This window comes from Grus americana, chromosome 5 (assembly GCF_028858705.1).
Source record: "Grus americana isolate bGruAme1 chromosome 5, bGruAme1.mat, whole genome shotgun sequence".
NCBI classification, from domain to species: Eukaryota; Metazoa; Chordata; class Aves; order Gruiformes; family Gruidae; genus Grus; species Grus americana.
Genome location: NC_072856.1, coordinates 19,032,188 through 19,053,574, shown reverse-complemented (window position 1 = coordinate 19,053,574; position 21,387 = coordinate 19,032,188). Strand labels below are relative to the sequence as shown.

The 21,387-nt window shown below is 47.5% G+C and overlaps 1 protein-coding gene across 1 annotated transcript in view; it reads left to right on the top strand.

Annotated features, from left to right (window-relative positions):
* Positions 1–20,120, top strand: part of LOC129206728 (mucin-5B-like) — a 47,532-nt gene extending 27,412 nt beyond the window's left edge. Inside the window, exons 31-41 of the mRNA XM_054826474.1 lie at positions 511–3,349; positions 3,406–11,921; positions 12,387–12,551; positions 12,758–13,026; positions 13,427–13,643; positions 14,799–14,842; positions 15,664–15,786; positions 16,401–16,523; positions 16,863–16,908; positions 17,330–17,441; positions 19,236–20,120. Of these exons, the coding sequence (XP_054682449.1) occupies positions 511–3,349; positions 3,406–11,921; positions 12,387–12,551; positions 12,758–13,026; positions 13,427–13,643; positions 14,799–14,842; positions 15,664–15,786; positions 16,401–16,523; positions 16,863–16,908; positions 17,330–17,441; positions 19,236–19,479 (12,698 nt within the window). The 3' untranslated portion in view covers positions 19,480–20,120. The remainder of the gene's footprint in view (positions 1–510; positions 3,350–3,405; positions 11,922–12,386; positions 12,552–12,757; positions 13,027–13,426; positions 13,644–14,798; positions 14,843–15,663; positions 15,787–16,400; positions 16,524–16,862; positions 16,909–17,329; positions 17,442–19,235) is intronic.
* Positions 20,121–21,387: the final 1,267 nt, after the last annotated feature.

Sequence of the window (21,387 nt, the reverse complement as noted above, 5' to 3'; positions counted from 1 at the left end):
TAATTATATAATAATCTATAATATATTCTATATTTTATATAAATCAGATGTGTTAATTGTATATTTTCTAGTTCTAAATATGATATTAAAATAAGTAGAAAAGTCATTAGCCTGTAAAAATATTTTAAAGCCTGTGTGGTTATGCAGTTAAGTGTAAATAAGTACAGATGTAATACCAAGGAGAATAAAATTTCCTCTTATACCATAGTAATCATGAGTTCTCATTATCCTATGTATTGACATTCCACACAAAGGTTATAATATCAGCTATATTTAACTACAATTTTTTTAATAAATGTCACATAAAGTACCATAATACAGACATGAGATCAAAATCTACCTTAGAAATTATATTCAAGACAGTCAGAACAAGTTCATTAAAATTAAAATAGTACATTAACATATATTATATTACTTACAACATTAAAATGTATGAAAGATTAATAAGTTTTTCCTGACACTTTCTTTAAAATGAACATGCAAGACTTAATTTCCTCCTTTTAATTATAGAAATGTCAACTGCAACACCAGTGACAACGGTATGTGTGAAGAATGTATGTGTATGGTCAGAATGGTATGATGGCACACAGCCTGAAAACAAAGAGGACAGTGGAGATTATGAAACATTTGAAAACCTCAGAGGTAAAGGATACAGTGTGTGTAAAAATCCAAACAGTGTTCAGTGCAGAGCCAAAGAACACCCAGATACAGAAATAAACAATCTTAACCAAACAGTACAATGTAGTCAAAGTGAAGGACTAATATGCAAAAACAAAGACCAACAATCCAAGCATTGCTATAATTATGAAATCAGAATATCCTGCTGCAGCTACATGCCATGTTCAGAAATTCAAACGACAACACCAAGAACCACAGAATTCACAACTACTGCTGTAAAATCAACACCAGTTACATTACAGACGAAAATAAAACCAACAACACAAAAAAAAGAAACTGAAGCGCAAAAAACTGAAGTACCTACAATATCAACAAAAGTTAGAGAAAGCACAACTCCTCTAACTGAAACTTCAGTTACAGCAAAGACACGACAAGTCTCAACAACAGGTTACCAGAGCACGTCCCTTCCAGCAGAAAACACAAACATGGCAACCAACACACTAGCTTCACCCACTACTACCTCCACCCCCCCACAGCCAGCAATGACAACTGCTGCTGGCACTACAGCTGTCCTCAGGACAACAGCCCCACCAACACAAGGCACAACCATTATCACTACCACCAGCACGGCCAGCACCTCCAGGACCTCTCCTCCACCAACAGAAGGAACAACCATCATCCCACCCACACCAACAGGGCCCACCTCAGCCAGTAGCACTGCCAGCACCTCCAGGACCACCGCAGGAAGCACCACAACATCTGCAGCCACGTCTCCTCCAGCAGAAACCTCCACTGTGGCAACACAGCCGCCAACATCACCCACAACCGCCTCCACTGTCATCGAACCAAAAATAAGAACCACCGTTGGCACCACGGTTGTCCCCAGTACCACGGTTGTCCCCAATACCACTGCACCACCAACACAAGGCACAACCGTCATCAGTACCACCAGCAGAGCCAGCACCTCCAGGACCTCTCCTCCACCAACAGAAGGAACAACCATCATCCCACCCACACCAACAGGGCCCACCTCAGCCAGTAGCACTGCCAGCACCTCCAGGACCACCGCAGGAAGCACCACAACATCTGCAGCCACGTCTCCTCCAGCAGAAACCTCCACTGTGGCAACACAGCCGCCAACATCACCCACAACCGCCTCCACTGTCATCGAACCAAAAATAAGAACCACCGTTGGCACCACGGTTGTCCCCAGTACCACGGTTGTCCCCAATACCACTGCACCACCAACACAAGGCACAACCGTCATCAGTACCACCAGCAGAGCCAGCACCTCCAGGACCTCTCCTCCACCAACAGAAGGAACAACCATCATCCCACCCACACCAACAGGGCCCACCTCAGCCAGTAGCACTGCCAGCACCTCCAGGACCACCGCAGGAAGCACCACAACATCTGCAGCCACGTCTCCTCCAGCAGAAACCTCCACTGTGGCAACACAGCCGCCAACATCACCCACAACCGCCTCCACTGCCATCGAACCAAAAATAAGAACCACCGTTGGCACCACGGTTGTCCCCAGTACCACTGCACCACCAACACAAGGCACAACCGTCATCAGTACCACCAGCAGAGCCAGCACCTCCAGGACCTCTCCTCCACCAACAGAAGGAACAACCATCATCCCACCCACACCAACAGGGCCCACCTCAGCCAGTAGCACTGCCAGCACCTCCAGGACCACCGCAGGAAGCACCACAACATCTGCAGCCACGTCTCCTCCAGCAGAAACCTCCACTGTGGCAACACAGCCGCCAACATCACCCACAACCGCCTCCACTGTCATCGAACCAAAAATAAGAACCACCGTTGGCACCACGGTTGTCCCCAGTACCACGGTTGTCCCCAATACCACTGCACCACCAACACAAGGCACAACCGTCATCAGTACCACCAGCAGAGCCAGCACCTCCAGGACCTCTCCTCCACCAACAGAAGGAACAACCATCATCCCACCCACACCAACAGGGCCCACCTCAGCCAGTAGCACTGCCAGCACCTCCAGGACCACCGCAGGAAGCACCACAACATCTGCAGCCACGTCTCCTCCAGCAGAAACCTCCACTGTGGCAACACAGCCGCCAACATCACCCACAACCGCCTCCACTGCCATCGAACCAAAAATAAGAACCACCGTTGGCACCACGGTTGTCCCCAGTACCACTGCACCACCAACACAAGGCACAACCGTCATCAGTACCACCAGCAGAGCCAGCACCTCCAGGACCTCTCCTCCACCAACAGAAGGAACAACCATCATCCCACCCACACCAACAGTGCCTACCTCAGCAGCCACCATCACTGCTAGCACCTCCAAGACCACAAGCAGCTGCCAGCAGCTCTGTGCCTGGACGCAGTGGTTCGATCTGCATTCCCCTAGCTCTGGTAGTGAAAATGGAGACATTGAGACATTGGCAAATATCCGTGCAGCTGGATACACACTGTGTGACAAGCCACAGGACATCAATTGTCGTGCGAAAGATTACCCTGAAAGGAGTCCAGAAAAACTCGGACAGATTTTTCAGTGCAGCCTTGAAACTGGGCTTGTGTGCAGAAATAAAGATCAGATCAAAAAGTACCCTATGTGCTTCAACTATGAGATCAAGGTGCTGTGCTGTGATCGTAAACACTGCCAGACAACATCAGCCCCCCCAGGAAGCACAGCAGGATCCTCCACATCAGCCTCTTCTTCCAGAAACCATGCACCACAGCTGTCCTCAGGACAACAGCCCCACCAACACAAGGCACAACCATTATCGCTACCACCAGCACGGCCAGCACCACCAAGACCTCTCCCCAACTGACAGAATCAACAACCATCATCACACCCACACCACCACTGCCAGCCTCAGCAGCCAGCAGTACCAGCACCTCCAGCACCACCGCAGGAAGCACCACAACATCTGCAGCCACGTCTCCTCCAGCAGAAACCTCCACTGTGGCAACACAGCCGCCAACATCACCCACAACCGCCTCCACTGTCATCGAACCAAAAATAAGAACCACCGTTGGCACCACGGTTGTCCCCAGTACCACTGCACCACCAACACAAGGCACAACCGTCATCAGTACCACCAGCAGAGCCAGCACCTCCAGGACCTCTCCTCCACCAACAGAAGGAACAACCATCATCCCACCCACACCAACAGGGCCCACCTCAGCCAGTAGCACTGCCAGCACCTCCAGGACCACCGCAGGAAGCACCACAACATCTGCAGCCACGTCTCCTCCAGCAGAAACCTCCACTGTGGCAACACAGCCGCCAACATCACCCACAACCGCCTCCACTGCCATCGAACCAAAAATAAGAACCACCGTTGGCACCACGGTTGTCCCCAGTACCACGGTTGTCCCCAATACCACTGCACCACCAACACAAGGCACAACCGTCATCAGTACCACCAGCAGAGCCAGCACCTCCAGGACCTCTCCTCCACCAACAGAAGGAACAACCATCATCCCACCCACACCAACAGGGCCCACCTCAGCCAGTAGCACTGCCAGCACCTCCAGGACCACCGCAGGAAGCACCACAACATCTGCAGCCACGTCTCCTCCAGCAGAAACCTCCACTGTGGCAACACAGCCGCCAACATCACCCACAACCGCCTCCACTGCCATCGAACCAAAAATAAGAACCACCGTTGGCACCACGGTTGTCCCCAGTACCACTGCACCACCAACACAAGGCACAACCGTCATCAGTACCACCAGCAGAGCCAGCACCTCCAGGACCTCTCCTCCACCAACAGAAGGAACAACCATCATCCCACCCACACCAACAGGGCCCACCTCAGCCAGTAGCACTGCCAGCACCTCCAGGACCACCGCAGGAAGCACCACAACATCTGCAGCCACGTCTCCTCCAGCAGAAACCTCCACTGTGGCAACACAGCCGCCAACATCACCCACAACCGCCTCCACTGCCATCGAACCAAAAATAAGAACCACCGTTGGCACCACGGTTGTCCCCAGTACCACTGCACCACCAACACAAGGCACAACCGTCATCAGTACCACCAGCAGAGCCAGCACCTCCAGGACCTCTCCTCCACCAACAGAAGGAACAACCATCATCCCACCCACACCAACAGTGCCTACCTCAGCAGCCACCATCACTGCTAGCACCTCCAAGACCACAAGCAGCTGCCAGCAGCTCTGTGCCTGGACGCAGTGGTTCGATCTGCATTCCCCTAGCTCTGGTAGTGAAAATGGAGACATTGAGACATTGGCAAATATCCGTGCAGCTGGATACACACTGTGTGACAAGCCACAGGACATCAATTGTCGTGCGAAAGATTACCCTGAAAGGAGTCCAGAAAAACTCGGACAGATTTTTCAGTGCAGCCTTGAAACTGGGCTTGTGTGCAGAAATAAAGATCAGATCAAAAAGTACCCTATGTGCTTCAACTATGAGATCAAGGTGCTGTGCTGTGATCGTAAACACTGCCAGACAACATCAGCCCCCCCAGGAAGCACAGCAGGATCCTCCACATCAGCCTCTCTTCCAGAAACCTCCACAGTAGAAACCAAAACGCAAACATCACCAACTACGGCCTCCACTCTCCCACAGCCACCAATAACAACCACTGCTGGCACCACAGCTGTCCTCAGGACAACAGCCCCACCAACACAAGGCACAACCATTATCGCTACCACCAGCACGGCCAGCACCACCAAGACCTCTCCCCAACTGACAGAATCAACAACCATCATCACCACATCCACACCACCACTGCCAGCCTCAGCAGCCAGCAGTACCAGCACCTCCAGCACCACCGCAGGAAGCACCACAACATCTGCAGCCACGTCTCCTCCAGCAGAAACCTCCACTGTGGCAACACAGCCGCCAACATCACCCACAACCGCCTCCACTGTCATCGAACCAAAAATAAGAACCACCGTTGGCACCACGGTTGTCCCCAGTACCACTGCACCACCAACACAAGGCACAACCGTCATCAGTACCACCAGCAGAGCCAGCACCTCCAGGACCTCTCCTCCACCAACAGAAGGAACAACCATCATCCCACCCACACCAACAGGGCCCACCTCAGCCAGTAGCACTGCCAGCACCTCCAGGACCACCGCAGGAAGCACCACAACATCTGCAGCCACGTCTCCTCCAGCAGAAACCTCCACTGTGGCAACACAGCCGCCAACATCACCCACAACCGCCTCCACTGCCATCGAACCAAAAATAAGAACCACCGTTGGCACCACGGTTGTCCCCAGTACCACGGTTGTCCCCAATACCACTGCACCACCAACACAAGGCACAACCGTCATCAGTACCACCAGCAGAGCCAGCACCTCCAGGACCTCTCCTCCACCAACAGAAGGAACAACCATCATCCCACCCACACCAACAGGGCCCACCTCAGCCAGTAGCACTGCCAGCACCTCCAGGACCACCGCAGGAAGCACCACAACATCTGCAGCCACGTCTCCTCCAGCAGAAACCTCCACTGTGGCAACACAGCCGCCAACATCACCCACAACCGCCTCCACTGCCATCGAACCAAAAATAAGAACCACCGTTGGCACCACGGTTGTCCCCAGTACCACTGCACCACCAACACAAGGCACAACCGTCATCAGTACCACCAGCAGAGCCAGCACCTCCAGGACCTCTCCTCCACCAACAGAAGGAACAACCATCATCCCACCCACACCAACAGTGCCTACCTCAGCAGCCACCATCACTGCTAGCACCTCCAAGACCACAAGCAGCTGCCAGCAGCTCTGTGCCTGGACGCAGTGGTTCGATCTGCATTCCCCTAGCTCTGGTAGTGAAAATGGAGACATTGAGACATTGGCAAATATCCGTGCAGCTGGATACACACTGTGTGACAAGCCACAGGACATCAATTGTCGTGCGAAAGATTACCCTGAAAGGAGTCCAGAAAAACTCGGACAGATTTTTCAGTGCAGCCTTGAAACTGGGCTTGTGTGCAGAAATAAAGATCAGATCAAAAAGTACCCTATGTGCTTCAACTATGAGATCAAGGTGCTGTGCTGTGATCGTAAACACTGCCAGACAACATCAGCCCCCCCAGGAAGCACAGCAGGATCCTCCACATCAGCCTCTCTTCCAGAAACCTCCACAGTAGAAACCAAAACGCAAACATCACCAACTACGGCCTCCACTCTCCCACAGCCACCAATAACAACCACTGCTGGCACCACAGCTGTCCTCAGGACAACAGCCCCACCAACACAAGGCACAACCATTATCGCTACCACCAGCACGGCCAGCACCACCAAGACCTCTCCCCAACTGACAGAATCAACAACCATCATCACCACATCCACACCACCACTGCCAGCCTCAGCAGCCAGCAGTACCAGCACCTCCAGCACCACCGCAGGAAGCACCACAACATCTGCAGCCACGTCTCCTCCAGCAGAAACCTCCACTGTGGCAACACAGCCGCCAACATCACCCACAACCGCCTCCACTGTCATCGAACCAAAAATAAGAACCACCGTTGGCACCACGGTTGTCCCCAGTACCACTGCACCACCAACACAAGGCACAACCGTCATCAGTACCACCAGCAGAGCCAGCACCTCCAGGACCTCTCCTCCACCAACAGAAGGAACAACCATCATCCCACCCACACCAACAGGGCCCACCTCAGCCAGTAGCACTGCCAGCACCTCCAGGACCACCGCAGGAAGCACCACAACATCTGCAGCCACGTCTCCTCCAGCAGAAACCTCCACTGTGGCAACACAGCCGCCAACATCACCCACAACCGCCTCCACTGCCATCGAACCAAAAATAAGAACCACCGTTGGCACCACGGTTGTCCCCAGTACCACGGTTGTCCCCAATACCACTGCACCACCAACACAAGGCACAACCGTCATCAGTACCACCAGCAGAGCCAGCACCTCCAGGACCTCTCCTCCACCAACAGAAGGAACAACCATCATCCCACCCACACCAACAGGGCCCACCTCAGCCAGTAGCACTGCCAGCACCTCCAGGACCACCGCAGGAAGCACCACAACATCTGCAGCCACGTCTCCTCCAGCAGAAACCTCCACTGTGGCAACACAGCCGCCAACATCACCCACAACCGCCTCCACTGCCATCGAACCAAAAATAAGAACCACCGTTGGCACCACGGTTGTCCCCAGTACCACTGCACCACCAACACAAGGCACAACCGTCACCAGTACCACCAGCAGAGCCAGCACCTCCAGGACCTCTCCTCCACCAACAGAAGGAACAACCATCATCCTACCCACACCAACAGGGCCCACCTCAGCCAGTAGCACTGCCAGCACCTCCAGGACCACCGCAGGAAGCACCACAACATCTGCAGCCACGTCTCCTCCAGCAGAAACCTCCACTGTGGCAACACAGCCGCCAACATCACCCACAACCGCCTCCACTGTCATCGAACCAAAAATAAGAACCACCGTTGGCACCACGGTTGTCCCCAGTACCACTGCACCACCAACACAAGGCACAACCGTCATCAGTACCACCAGCAGAGCCAGCACCTCCAGGACCTCTCCTCCACCAACAGAAGGAACAACCATCATCCCACCCACACCAACAGGGCCCACCTCAGCCAGTAGCACTGCCAGCACCTCCAGGACCACCGCAGGAAGCACCACAACATCTGCAGCCACGTCTCCTCCAGCAGAAACCTCCACTGTGGCAACACAGCCGCCAACATCACCCACAACCGCCTCCACTGTCATCGAACCAAAAATAAGAACCACCGTTGGCACCACGGTTGTCCCCAGTACCACTGCACCACCAACACAAGGCACAACCGTCACCAGTACCACCAGCAGAGCCAGCACCTCCAGGACCTCTCCTCCACCAACAGAAGGAACAACCATCATCCCACCCACACCAACAGGGCCCACCTCAGCCAGTAGCACTGCCAGCACCTCCAGGACCACCGCAGGAAGCACCACAACATCTGCAGCCACGTCTCCTCCAGCAGAAACCTCCACTGTGGCAACACAGCCGCCAACATCACCCACAACTGCCTCCACTGCCATCGAACCAAAAATAAGAACCACCGTTGGCACCACGGTTGTCCCCAGTACCACTGCACCACCAACACAAGGCACAACCGTCACCAGTACCACCAGCAGAGCCAGCACCTCCAGGACCTCTCCTCCACCAACAGAAGGAACAACCATCATCCCACCCACACCAACAGGGCCCACCTCAGCCAGTAGCACTGCCAGCACCTCCAGGACCACCGCAGGAAGCACCACAACATCTGCAGCCACGTCTCCTCCAGCAGAAACCTCCACTGTGGCAACACAGCCGCCAACATCACCCACAACCGCCTCCACTGTCATCGAACCAAAAATAAGAACCACCGTTGGCACCACGGTTGTCCCCAGTACCACTGCACCACCAACACAAGGCACAACCGTCATCAGTACCACCAGCAGAGCCAGCACCTCCAGGACCTCTCCTCCACCAACAGAAGGAACAACCATCATCCCACCCACACCAACAGGGCCCACCTCAGCCAGTAGCACTGCCAGCACCTCCAGGACCACCGCAGGAAGCACCACAACATCTGCAGCCACGTCTCCTCCAGCAGAAACCTCCACTGTGGCAACACAGCCGCCAACATCACCCACAACCGCCTCCACTGCCATCGAACCAAAAATAAGAACCACCGTTGGCACCACGGTTGTCCCCAGTACCACGGTTGTCCCCAATACCACTGCACCACCAACACAAGGCACAACCGTCATCAGTACCACCAGCAGAGCCAGCACCTCCAGGACCTCTCCTCCACCAACAGAAGGAACAACCATCATCCCACCCACACCAACAGGGCCCACCTCAGCCAGTAGCACTGCCAGCACCTCCAGGACCACCGCAGGAAGCACCACAACATCTGCAGCCACGTCTCCTCCAGCAGAAACCTCCACTGTGGCAACACAGCCGCCAACATCACCCACAACCGCCTCCACTGCCATCGAACCAAAAATAAGAACCACCGTTGGCACCACGGTTGTCCCCAGTACCACTGCACCACCAACACAAGGCACAACCGTCATCAGTACCACCAGCAGAGCCAGCACCTCCAGGACCTCTCCTCCACCAACAGAAGGAACAACCATCATCCCACCCACACCAACAGTGCCTACCTCAGCAGCCACCATCACTGCTAGCACCTCCAAGACCACAAGCAGCTGCCAGCAGCTCTGTGCCTGGACGCAGTGGTTCGATCTGCATTCCCCTAGCTCTGGTAGTGAAAATGGAGACATTGAGACATTGGCAAATATCCGTGCAGCTGGATACACACTGTGTGACAAGCCACAGGACATCAATTGTCGTGCGAAAGATTACCCTGAAAGGAGTCCAGAAAAACTCGGACAGATTTTTCAGTGCAGCCTTGAAACTGGGCTTGTGTGCAGAAATAAAGATCAGATCAAAAAGTACCCTATGTGCTTCAACTATGAGATCAAGGTGCTGTGCTGTGATCGTAAACACTGCCAGACAACATCAGCCCCCCCAGGAAGCACAGCAGGATCCTCCACATCAGCCTCTCTTCCAGAAACCTCCACAGTAGAAACCAAAACGCAAACATCACCAACTACGGCCTCCACTCTCCCACAGCCACCAATAACAACCACTGCTGGCACCACAGCTGTCCTCAGGACAACAGCCCCACCAACACAAGGCACAACCATTATCGCTACCACCAGCACGGCCAGCACCACCAAGACCTCTCCCCAACTGACAGAATCAACAACCATCATCACCACATCCACACCACCACTGCCAGCCTCAGCAGCCAGCAGTACCAGCACCTCCAGCACCACCGCAGGAAGCACCACAACATCTGCAGCCACGTCTCCTCCAGCAGAAACCTCCACTGTGGCAACACAGCCGCCAACATCACCCACAACCGCCTCCACTGTCATCGAACCAAAAATAAGAACCACCGTTGGCACCACGGTTGTCCCCAGTACCACTGCACCACCAACACAAGGCACAACCGTCATCAGTACCACCAGCAGAGCCAGCACCTCCAGGACCTCTCCTCCACCAACAGAAGGAACAACCATCATCCCACCCACACCAACAGGGCCCACCTCAGCCAGTAGCACTGCCAGCACCTCCAGCACCACCGCAGGAAGCACCACAACATCTGCAGCCACGTCTCCTCCAGCAGAAACCTCCACTGTGGCAACACAGCCGCCAACATCACCCACAACCGCCTCCACTGCCATCGAACCAAAAATAAGAACCACCGTTGGCACCACGGTTGTCCCCAGTACCACTGCACCACCAACACAAGGCACAACCGTCATCAGTACCACCAGCAGAGCCAGCACCTCCAGGACCTCTCCTCCACCAACAGAAGGAACAACCATCATCCCACCCACACCAACAGGGCCCACCTCAGCCAGTAGCACTGCCAGCACCTCCAGGACCACCGCAGGAAGCACCACAACATCTGCAGCCACGTCTCCTCCAGCAGAAACCTCCACTGTGGCAACACAGCCGCCAACATCACCCACAACCGCCTCCACTGTCATCGAACCAAAAATAAGAACCACCGTTGGCACCACGGTTGTCCCCAGTACCACTGCACCACCAACACAAGGCACAACCGTCATCAGTACCACCAGCAGAGCCAGCACCTCCAGGACCTCTCCTCCACCAACAGAAGGAACAACCATCATCCCACCCACACCAACAGGGCCCACCTCAGCCAGTAGCACTGCCAGCACCTCCAGGACCACCGCAGGAAGCACCACAACATCTGCAGCCACGTCTCCTCCAGCAGAAACCTCCACTGTGGCAACACAGCCGCCAACATCACCCACAACCGCCTCCACTGTCATCGAACCAAAAATAAGAACCACCGTTGGCACCACGGTTGTCCCCAGTACCACTGCACCACCAACACAAGGCACAACCGTCATCAGTACCACCAGCAGAGCCAGCACCTCCAGGACCTCTCCTCCACCAACAGAAGGAACAACCATCATCCCACCCACACCAACAGGGCCCACCTCAGCCAGTAGCACTGCCAGCACCTCCAGGACCACCGCAGGAAGCACCACAACATCTGCAGCCATGTCTCTTCCAGCAGAAACCTCCACTGTGGCAACACAGCCACCAACATCATCCATTACTGTGTCCACTCTCCCCCTCTCAGGAATTACAACCACCATAGGCCGTACGGATACTCTTCCAACATCTGTTTCTTTTACTGGACAAAGTACTGCCACCACTGTTATTCCCAGAAGTTTCAGCACCACAAGCAGCCCGGGTATGTCATTATCAACCTCCGGAAATATTACAAAGAACTATTTCAATAGAAAAACATTGGTATCGTTGTTTTCTGTGACTTCTTCCACTGTCATCCCTATTTCTTCCAACGCATAAACCACTTTTCCATCTATCTGTACCTCTTCTACTAGTATCTGTGTTAGACAAGTGTGTGAGTGGACCCCATAGTTTTATATTAGTTATTCTGAGCTCGAGGGAGACAGTGGTGACTTTGAAACTTCGAAAACTTTAGAGCTAAATGTCATAAGATTTGCCAAATCCCTGACAATATTCAAAGTAGAGGTAAAAGATTTCCACAATCTCCGCTTAGCAGTAGGTCAAGTAGTTGAATGCAACAATAATGTTGGCTTGATTTGCCATAATGTTGAACAGTCCTCTCCAATATGTTAAAATTCTGAGAACAAAATCCTGTGCTGCTAACTAAAGTATGTCTTGTGCTCAACAGTAGCTACAACTGGTACATCACAGTCAAGTCATGTTACAACAAGCACTTCTGCAATCTTCAACTCTTCCCCCAGCACACTTGTCACAACAGAAGCAAGTACCTATGTTACATCAAGCAGAGTAACTCCATGCTTTTGTCATGTGTTTGGCAACTTTTTTTCTCCTGGTAAGTGTCTTATTTTATTATTAACATTTTCAGAAGCAATATAAACTCTTAATACTCTATTTAATTAAAGATAACTACTCAAAATCATCTAAACATAGAACTTTTTATACATGAATACACTTTATATTTTCACAATATTTTCTTGGTTTTTTTCCCCTAAGTTTTTTCATTGGTCTTTTAATTTCTCCTCCAATTTTCCTCTACAGGTGAAGTGGTATACAACAGAACAGATAGGGCTGGCTGTAATTTTTATGCACTTTGCAGTAAGGAATGCGAAATTGACCCATTCCAAGGGCCATGTCCTTCGACAACTCCTTTCACTTCAGTCACCTCAGAAACTACAACACAAGCTGCCTCATCCACAGAACGTGTATTTTCTTCTGTCTTACCAACGACAGCAACATCCCTCACAACTTCAGTAGAAAGAAACTGTACTGATGTCAATCCTCCACGAAAGGTGGTTCCCCTCATTATTTTCTAATATATCACCATTGCAAAACCAGCCCAATTTCTGTCCTGTAATAGCCAATTCAAATCAACTTGTATGTATTTCAATAACAAAGTCGGTCATGTTACAAATCACCTGATAGCACACAGTTCTTCAACCTGGCATTACCAGGGTTTTAAAGTAAGCTGGAGATGGAAATGCTCACTAATACCACTTTTTTTTTTTCATAAAAGACATTTAAATGTAATAGAAATAAGTAGAACAGCTATGAAAGTGTTAAAATCTCATTATTTCTGCACAGAAGAAAATTCTGTGATTGTTCTCAGCTTGCCTGCTCGTAAGGCCTGAAATCATATGCTAAGAAAACTCTAATCTGAGCTCCCTATCAATTTTGAGAGTCTATCTTGAGTTGAAACAGAACAACTAGGGTGACAGAGTACTTAAGAACAAATCATTTGCATATTTTCAGCCTGGAGAGAATTGGATAAGTGAATGCCAGAAGTGTGTCTGTGACCCCCTCACTGCTACCGTACAATGCCAGCCACTCCTATGCCAAACAGTTCAGACACCAATTTGTGACCTAGGATTTGTTTCCATGCCTGTAGTACCACCAAAAGACCCATGCTGTCCTACATTTGAATGCCGTAAGTATTAAAAATACATGTATAAATACCAGGCTACACACTCTGGTAAATTACATTTGCACTTCTGTTAATGTCTAAGCAGGTTCTTCACATATCACAATAACAGCAAAACCTTCCTTAAATTCTTCTGGCTCAGTGAACATACATCAATTTTTGGCTAAATATGCATTAGAAATTTATTTAAGAACAAAATGTTATTTTCAATGAAGTTTACTAAGAGAATTGGAATGGGTGGGAGAGCAGGATAATACTTCGAATCTTCAAGTGGTCTATATAGCTCAACTATCTCTGTAATCATAAAGGTTATTAATGTATTTTATTTAATATTATTAATGTTACATTGGAGCACATTAACATTAGCCTAACTGTAGCTAAACTAAGATGCATAAACATAAGAATAAGCCAGCAGAAAGCTTAACAGTTAACTACAAAAGCAAGTAACATGAAGCAATAATACAAAATTAATTGTAAGCAGTAACTGAATTGTCAATGTATGAAAAATAATAATTATACTGTTGTTGAATGCTCATGAAAATTTAAAAATCCAACAGTTCTATATTTATGTATATACACAATTTTTTATATACATATATATTTATACAAAAGAATGAAAAGAAAAAGGGAGCCATAAATAAAGCCCAAACAGGAATGTCAAAACAAAGGAACAGACAAATTTGAAGTAGTTCTGAGAAAGACATGAATGAGCTCTGACGTGTTGTCATATTATTTATATTACCACGGTAAGAATACCTCTTTTGCACTCAGAGTCAATCTTCCATCCAAGCCATGTTCTGAGAGGTCATAAAGAATCAATGACAAAAGCATCTTTGAAGGTTACTAAACTTTTAGTGTTCAAAGAGGAAACAACTAATTTAATTTGAAGTGAACCTGATATCAGAAGGGCATAAAGGGGATTTTACATGCATAGCTTGAGTTTGAAGCCGTTCCTCCTCAACACTTCTAGCTAATTTCAAAGACAAAACTTTACTTAAGCATCCAGCTATACTAAATATGAGGTCTAAGCCTGCAGAGGGGATTGAATTGAAGTTTTCTATAATCTCTGTGTTACTAACAAAACTCAATAAAATCTTGACTTCTCAGGAAGTCTCACAATTTGAGTTTACTCTGGAAGTATTTTTTTGTTTTGTTTTTCAGAACCACTACGTGACATCTGTGTGATTAATGGTACAATTTACACGGTGAGAATGTTATGCTTATAGTGGTATATTGTTGGAAGTGAAATGTACACCCTTTCTACCAAAATAAGCCTTTGAGAAAGTTCTTCTCCCAGTACATGTTTTTTTATCTCTAGCCCTTAACTGGAAGTTATTTTTTTTTCCTAATGTCAAAACCAAAATTGTCACCAAAGAGTTCCTCAACATGTAGCATAAAACAAGAGTGTACCATTTTAGTGATGTACTTTCTTTTTAATCTCTCTCCCACTTCTAGAATGAATGAATTTTCCAAATGAGCTGATGAATACCCCAAACTCAACCACTCTTTGAAATAAGCCCAGAGAGCCTTCAAAAATACAGCTAGGATTTTTGTTTTAATTGATAGCTAAATCTTTTGCTAAAATTGGTACTTAGGTCATTTAGTCAAAATTTAAACTAAAATCCATATGTAAACTTGTATCTTTGCTTATGTATCTGCATATGTGTCCAATTATTTTAATCTCAATTCATAAATTATAATTGTTTTATAACCACTGAACATGACTTACAGAGAATAAAACATTCTTAAACGGAGTATTGAAAAGGTGGTAAAATAATGAGGCAGTACAAACCAGTCTTACCTGCATTTTATTAATTTACTTTTTTCTATTGCTTCATTTAATTTCCTCCTAATGTGTGCTTTCTTGCAAGGCATAAAGCAAAACAACTTTATGTTCAAAGAGAGCTGAACGACTCAGTCGCACTTGCATTTCAGCAACCTTAATGGTTCTCAGTAATGCTTTCAATTCTGCCTATACTTTATATAGAAAATGTTGCCATTTGAATTTTTTTTTTCTGTCTTCCAGGTTGGAATGTCAACAGTAATCAATTCATGTAAGAAATGTACCTGCAGTTCTGAGAAAGACCCAATGACTAAGGCAAATATTGTGCATTGTGAAAAAGTTCAATGTGAAACATCTTGCCCACTGGTGAGTTCAGATTCTTTAGGCTGCCCAGTCAACCCTCAATTATAGGAAGACTAGAATTCTCCATCACAAACTCAATATGCTTTCTCTTTCATCTCCTTGCGAATAGGGTCATCAATATATGAATAAGGATGGAGAGTGCTGTGGGAAGTGTATTGAAGTAGCTTGCATAATAAAACTAAGTAATAACACTGTTCACGTGCTCGATGTAAGTATTCCTTTCATTTTCAGATCTCTCTGTTCGCCAATACAGGTTAGAACAGCTAAGAGTCAACTCATGTCCCTTACTAGTAAAAAATTAATGAACACTGAAATTACTTTAAAAACACCACACCAGTTTTCTGAATTGAACAATTCTTGAAATAACAAATACTTGATAGGTGTGGTTAACTGAGCAATGGTTTCTAATTTGTGGTCTGAGTGCTCAGAGCCAGGATTTAATCTTTCAAGCTAGCCACAGTTTGCAAAATTTCACTTTTTGCCACTTGAAAGAAGTTCAGAAGCACCTGAGAATCTTTGAGGTGTGAGAACTTAATTAGCTTAGACATTTTTGAAGTAATCATACTATACCTGATCACAATGAAAAAAAAAAATTTTCTTTTCTTATAAAATCTTAGGTTGATGAGATCCTGCCACTAGATCACTGCAGCCATTACAAATGTGAAAAAATTGAAGATCAATTTGTTGCAGTCCAAACTAAAAAAATATGCCCTGAATACAACCCAGGAGAGTGTGATCCTGTAAGTTTTAATCAATTCTTCATCGAATGAATGCAGTTTAAAAGAACAAGGGGGTGGGCAAGGAAGAATACGACAAATCACTTTCACTAAAGTTGCAGGAATGTCTTAAGAATTAAATTAATCTTGCTGTAACATTAGTAAGAAGAAAAGCCTAGTATTTTTACAGGAGGCTACAAGGATTCAAGACTTCTATGGTGGGGACAGTAAGTCATCCACGGTTTCATTCAGTCTTCATCACAGAGGAGCCTTCTGCCCAATACCACTAATGCTAACTCATATTCATACTCATTATTCTCATCTGTGCATTAATACAAATCCTCCTCCTTTACTTTTGCAAAGGATGAAGCAGAGACTACTCCCGATGGCTGCTGCAAAATATGCAAACGTAAGTAATGCTGTGTTCATGTTTTCTGCTTGAACAGCGCTGTGTTCAACTTCTATCTATCTTTGAGTGCCTGGAAGGATTCTTCAATCCCTCACTTTTCACTTATTCTATTTATCAAGACTGTGTGTTTCACTATTTATTCAAAAGAAAAAAGCAAATTTATTTTCCTGATACTGAATACCACAATTCAAACCACCAGTGCTCAAGCCTTTGTATTATCTTCCAAAGACACTGTACAGCTGAGATCAAAGAATAATCTGAAAACTTCAGATATATTACACAGTATCTGCCCCCCCCACACTGTCACATACTGCAGATTCTCAATAATCAGACCTCATGCGCTTTGAAATTGTTTTAGCATTCATTTAGTTCTGAACTAGACATTTGAAATAAACATTTTTTTCCTCCTCTTTTTATGAAGCTACAAACTGCAAACCTTACAGCAAAAAAACTGTGATCCGCCGTGGTGACTGTGAATCTTCTGAAGCTGTTGAGCTGGCATATTGTGAAGGAACTTGTCCTGGCTCCTCAGTGTAAGTTCCAAAAACTTAATTTAGCATCTCTATGACTTCATTTATACTCCATTTACACTGGTCTCTCAAGCTAATCAATCACCCAAGGGTACCAAGGGAGCTGGCCCCGGTGCTCACCAAGGCACTTTCCATCATTTATCAGCAGTCCTAGCTAACCAGGAAGGTCCCAGGTGACTGGAGGTTAGCCAGTGTGACACCCATCTACAAGAAGGGCCAGAAGGAGGATGCAGGGAACTACAAGCCTGTCAGTCTGACCTCGGTGCTGGGGAAGGTTATGGAGCAGATCATCCTGAGTGCCATCACACGGCACATACAGGACAACAAGGTGATCAGGCCCAGTCAGCATGGGTTCATGAAAGGCAGGTCCTGCTTGACCAACCTGGTCTCCTTCGATGACAAGATGACCCACATAGTGGATGAGGGAAAGGCTGTGGATGTTGTTTACCTGGACTTCAATAAAGCCTTTGACACTGTTTCCCACAGCATTGTGCTGGAGAAACTGGCTTCTCATGGCTTGGACCGGCATACTCTTTGCTGGGTAAAAAACTTGTCTGGGTGGCCAGGTCCAAAGAGTTGTGGTGAATGGAGTGAAATCCAGTTGGCAGCCGGTCACAAGCGGTGTTGCCCAGGGCTCAGTACTGGGGCCAGTTCTCTTTAAAATCTTTATCAATGATCTGGACGAGGGGATCGAGTGTACCCTCAGTAAGTTTGCAGATGACACCAAGGTGGGCAGGAGCCTTGATCTGCTTGAGGGTAGGAAGATTCTAGAGAGGGATCTGGACAGGCTGGAATGATGGGCCGAGACCAATTGTATGAGGTTCAACAAGGCTCAGTGCTGGGTCCTGCACTTTGGTCACGACAACCCCAGGCAATGCTACAGGCTTGGGGAAGAGTGGCTGGAAAGCTGGCAGGCAGAAAAAGACCTGGGGGTGTTGGTCAACATCCGGCTGACTATGAGCCAGCAGTGTGCCCAGGTGGCCAAGGCGGCCAACGGCATCCTGGCTTGTATCAGAAATACTGTGGCCAGCAGGACTAGGGAAGTGATTGTCCCCCTGTATTCAGCACTGGTGAGGCCGCACCTTGAATACCGTGTTCAGTTTTGGGCCCCTCACTACAAGAAAGATATTGAGGTGCTGGAGTGTGTCCAAAGAAGGGCAAGGAACCCAGTGAAGGGTCTAGAGCACAAGTTCTATGAGGAGCAACTGAGGGAACTGGGGTTGGTTAGTCTGGAGAAAAGGAGGCTGAGGGGAGACTTTATTGCTGTCTACAACTACCTGAAAGGAGGTTGTAGTGAGGTGGCTGTTGGTCTCTTCTCCCAGGTAACAAGCGATAGGACAAGAGGAAGTGACCTCAAGTTGTACCGAGGGAAATTTAGATTGGATATTAGGAAAAATTTCTTCCCTGCCCAGGGAAGTGGTTGAGTCACCATCCCTGGAGGTATTTAAAAGCTGTGTAGATGTGGTGCTTAGGGATATGGTTTACTGGTGGCCATGGCAGACTTGATGATCTTAAAGGTCCTTTCCAACCTACATGATTCTATGATCACAGAATAGCAACAAAGTTAATGTATTTATATGACGCCATTGAGTGGAATCAGACTCAATGGAAGCAAGAACAGTTTCAATGTCGAAGAGACGGGTAATTAAAATCACATTCATAAGTGAGTGTGGGAGGAAGAAAAGAGTATGTAAAAAAAAAAAAAAAACCTCAATAAACTCCAAAACAAAAGTTACTGAGGGGTTTCTGTGGGTCAGTTTTTAATGAGATGTATTTTATTTTCCTGGGGGAACACAGGTATTCTCTTGAAGCAAACCAGATGCAACACGATTGTAGTTGCTGCCAGGATTCCAGCAGCCAAACAAGAGAAGTGACCCTGACTTGCCAGAATGGAACAAGCATAAATTATAACTATGTCTACGTGGAACAATGCCAGTGTATGAATGCATGCACTTCAAAAACCCCTGCATCATATGACTCCCAATTGAAACAATCTCTAGCATATAGTTCCCAATGGAAAATCAGCAGAAGAAAGAGATGATCATTGGAAAAAGAAAGCAGAGACCCTAGGGAAGCTGGAATCATGTTTTCCCCAGAATAACTTGTGTTCCTTCTGCAACAGATCTTACATCAGTTTCTTTTACCACCTTTTCTCTTTTCTTACTTGTAAAAAAAAATAAAATAAAAGTCAAATAATTAAATTTTGGTGTGGTTTAAGTGATACAATATTCAAGGGTAAAAACAGATGACTGCGTAAAATACCTTTGTGTAAATTATAGAAATAAGCAAATATCACAAATTCAATCACAAAACTGACATTTTGGAAAAAAAGTCTTAAGCGGTCTCTAAAAAACAAAACCAGAAAACATTATAGCTGCATTGCACTTAACTCTTGTGCCTAGAGAAAGCTTTATTGGATATCACTTTTATGGATGCAACAATCCTAACGGACATCACAGTGACAGGGAGAAGACTGTTTTCTTGTTCATTTTGTCTCTTAGTTGATCAATAAAACTTTCCGCTTTTTTCCATTTCGGTGGCTGGTGACCTTTCAATACCCATCTTCATTATCTCAATGACAAAGAGTCCATTGGCATCAGGGAGTTTTCTAACTCAGATGCGTATATTCTCTAGGAGCCTTTGGGAACGAAAACATTCTCAAACCCCTTTTCCCAGGTGAGGTTAAATTCCCTCAACCATGTCTAAACAGCTCTGCTCATTGCCATAAAAGGTACAGAGATAAAAAAAAAAACCTCTCTTTTGCTCATTGAATTCTAGTTGCCAAGGTGGTCTATATATGAATGCTCTAATTAGTTGCAGGTAAAGTCAATGAACTTGGTAAAATCAGAAAATTGTCCTGCCCATAATTTTAACAATATTTGCAAATAAGTTTAAGATATGTTTTTAAACTGTGCATTTGTTTCCTGTGCTATGTAAGAGACTTTGAATGGACTTACACTAGTGAGAAATTTGGCTGCCTTTTCCCACAGTAGTTCATCATGTTTACCTGAACTGTTTGGAGCATTTACCTTATCAGTAGCTGTTATAATACAAAGCCTAAAATCTGCCCTGAAGGCTTGGCTGAAAAATAAAGGAGGAACTGTTTGATCAAATAATTGCACATTTTATATATGCTTATTTAGAAGTGAAACTCAGTCCTTGAAAGGAAGCCGTAGAGCCCTATCTATTGGTCTTCACAGGCATGACCTGATATCATATTAAGATTAACCAGTGGGGAGAAGTAGGAAGGTTTGTAAGCTTCGTGTTTTATTGCTGAACACCATTCATCTCTGGACTAGCCACAGTTTGCCTGTCCCACAGCAGGAACACAGGCTCCAGGCAGGGTTACTGGCTATGACAGTGGAGCAGACAGCTGGACCACTCCCTGCACGTTCTCTGACCCAGTAGTAAGTCACTTTTCATGGGGAGTTCACCTGGGCTGAAGCCAGACCTGCTGCACAACACCAGTTTTACAATTTCACCGCTGCATCCTCAGACCCTAAACACCGGGTATCGCTATGAGGAGACATCCAAACAGTCCTGAACAGAGTGACCAGTGGGTCAAGCAGTTTGACAGCTTCAGCACAGCTTTCCCATGTCTCTGGTTTCCAGAGGGTTTGGCACTTTCAGCATAGCAGCGCAAAAACAGTGAGAGCCTGATGGGATCTAGAACTGCACTGCAGTGAAAAACCAGCACTGCTGGCTGTAGGAGGGCTTCCTGAGCAAGAGGCATTCACGTATGGCAGCCACATTAGGCCTGGCGTTATAACGCAAAGCTAACAGTGTTACTCCAAGCTAGACAAACTGATGCCTGCAGAGCTGATAGGTCAGGGTGCAGAGTGCAAAAACCCAGTGGCACTTACGTACTGTGTAACAAACATACATCTGTAAACACTTCTAAAGTTGGCTTTGAGTTCAGACTGAAGCCAATGAAATCTGCGTGCGTTTC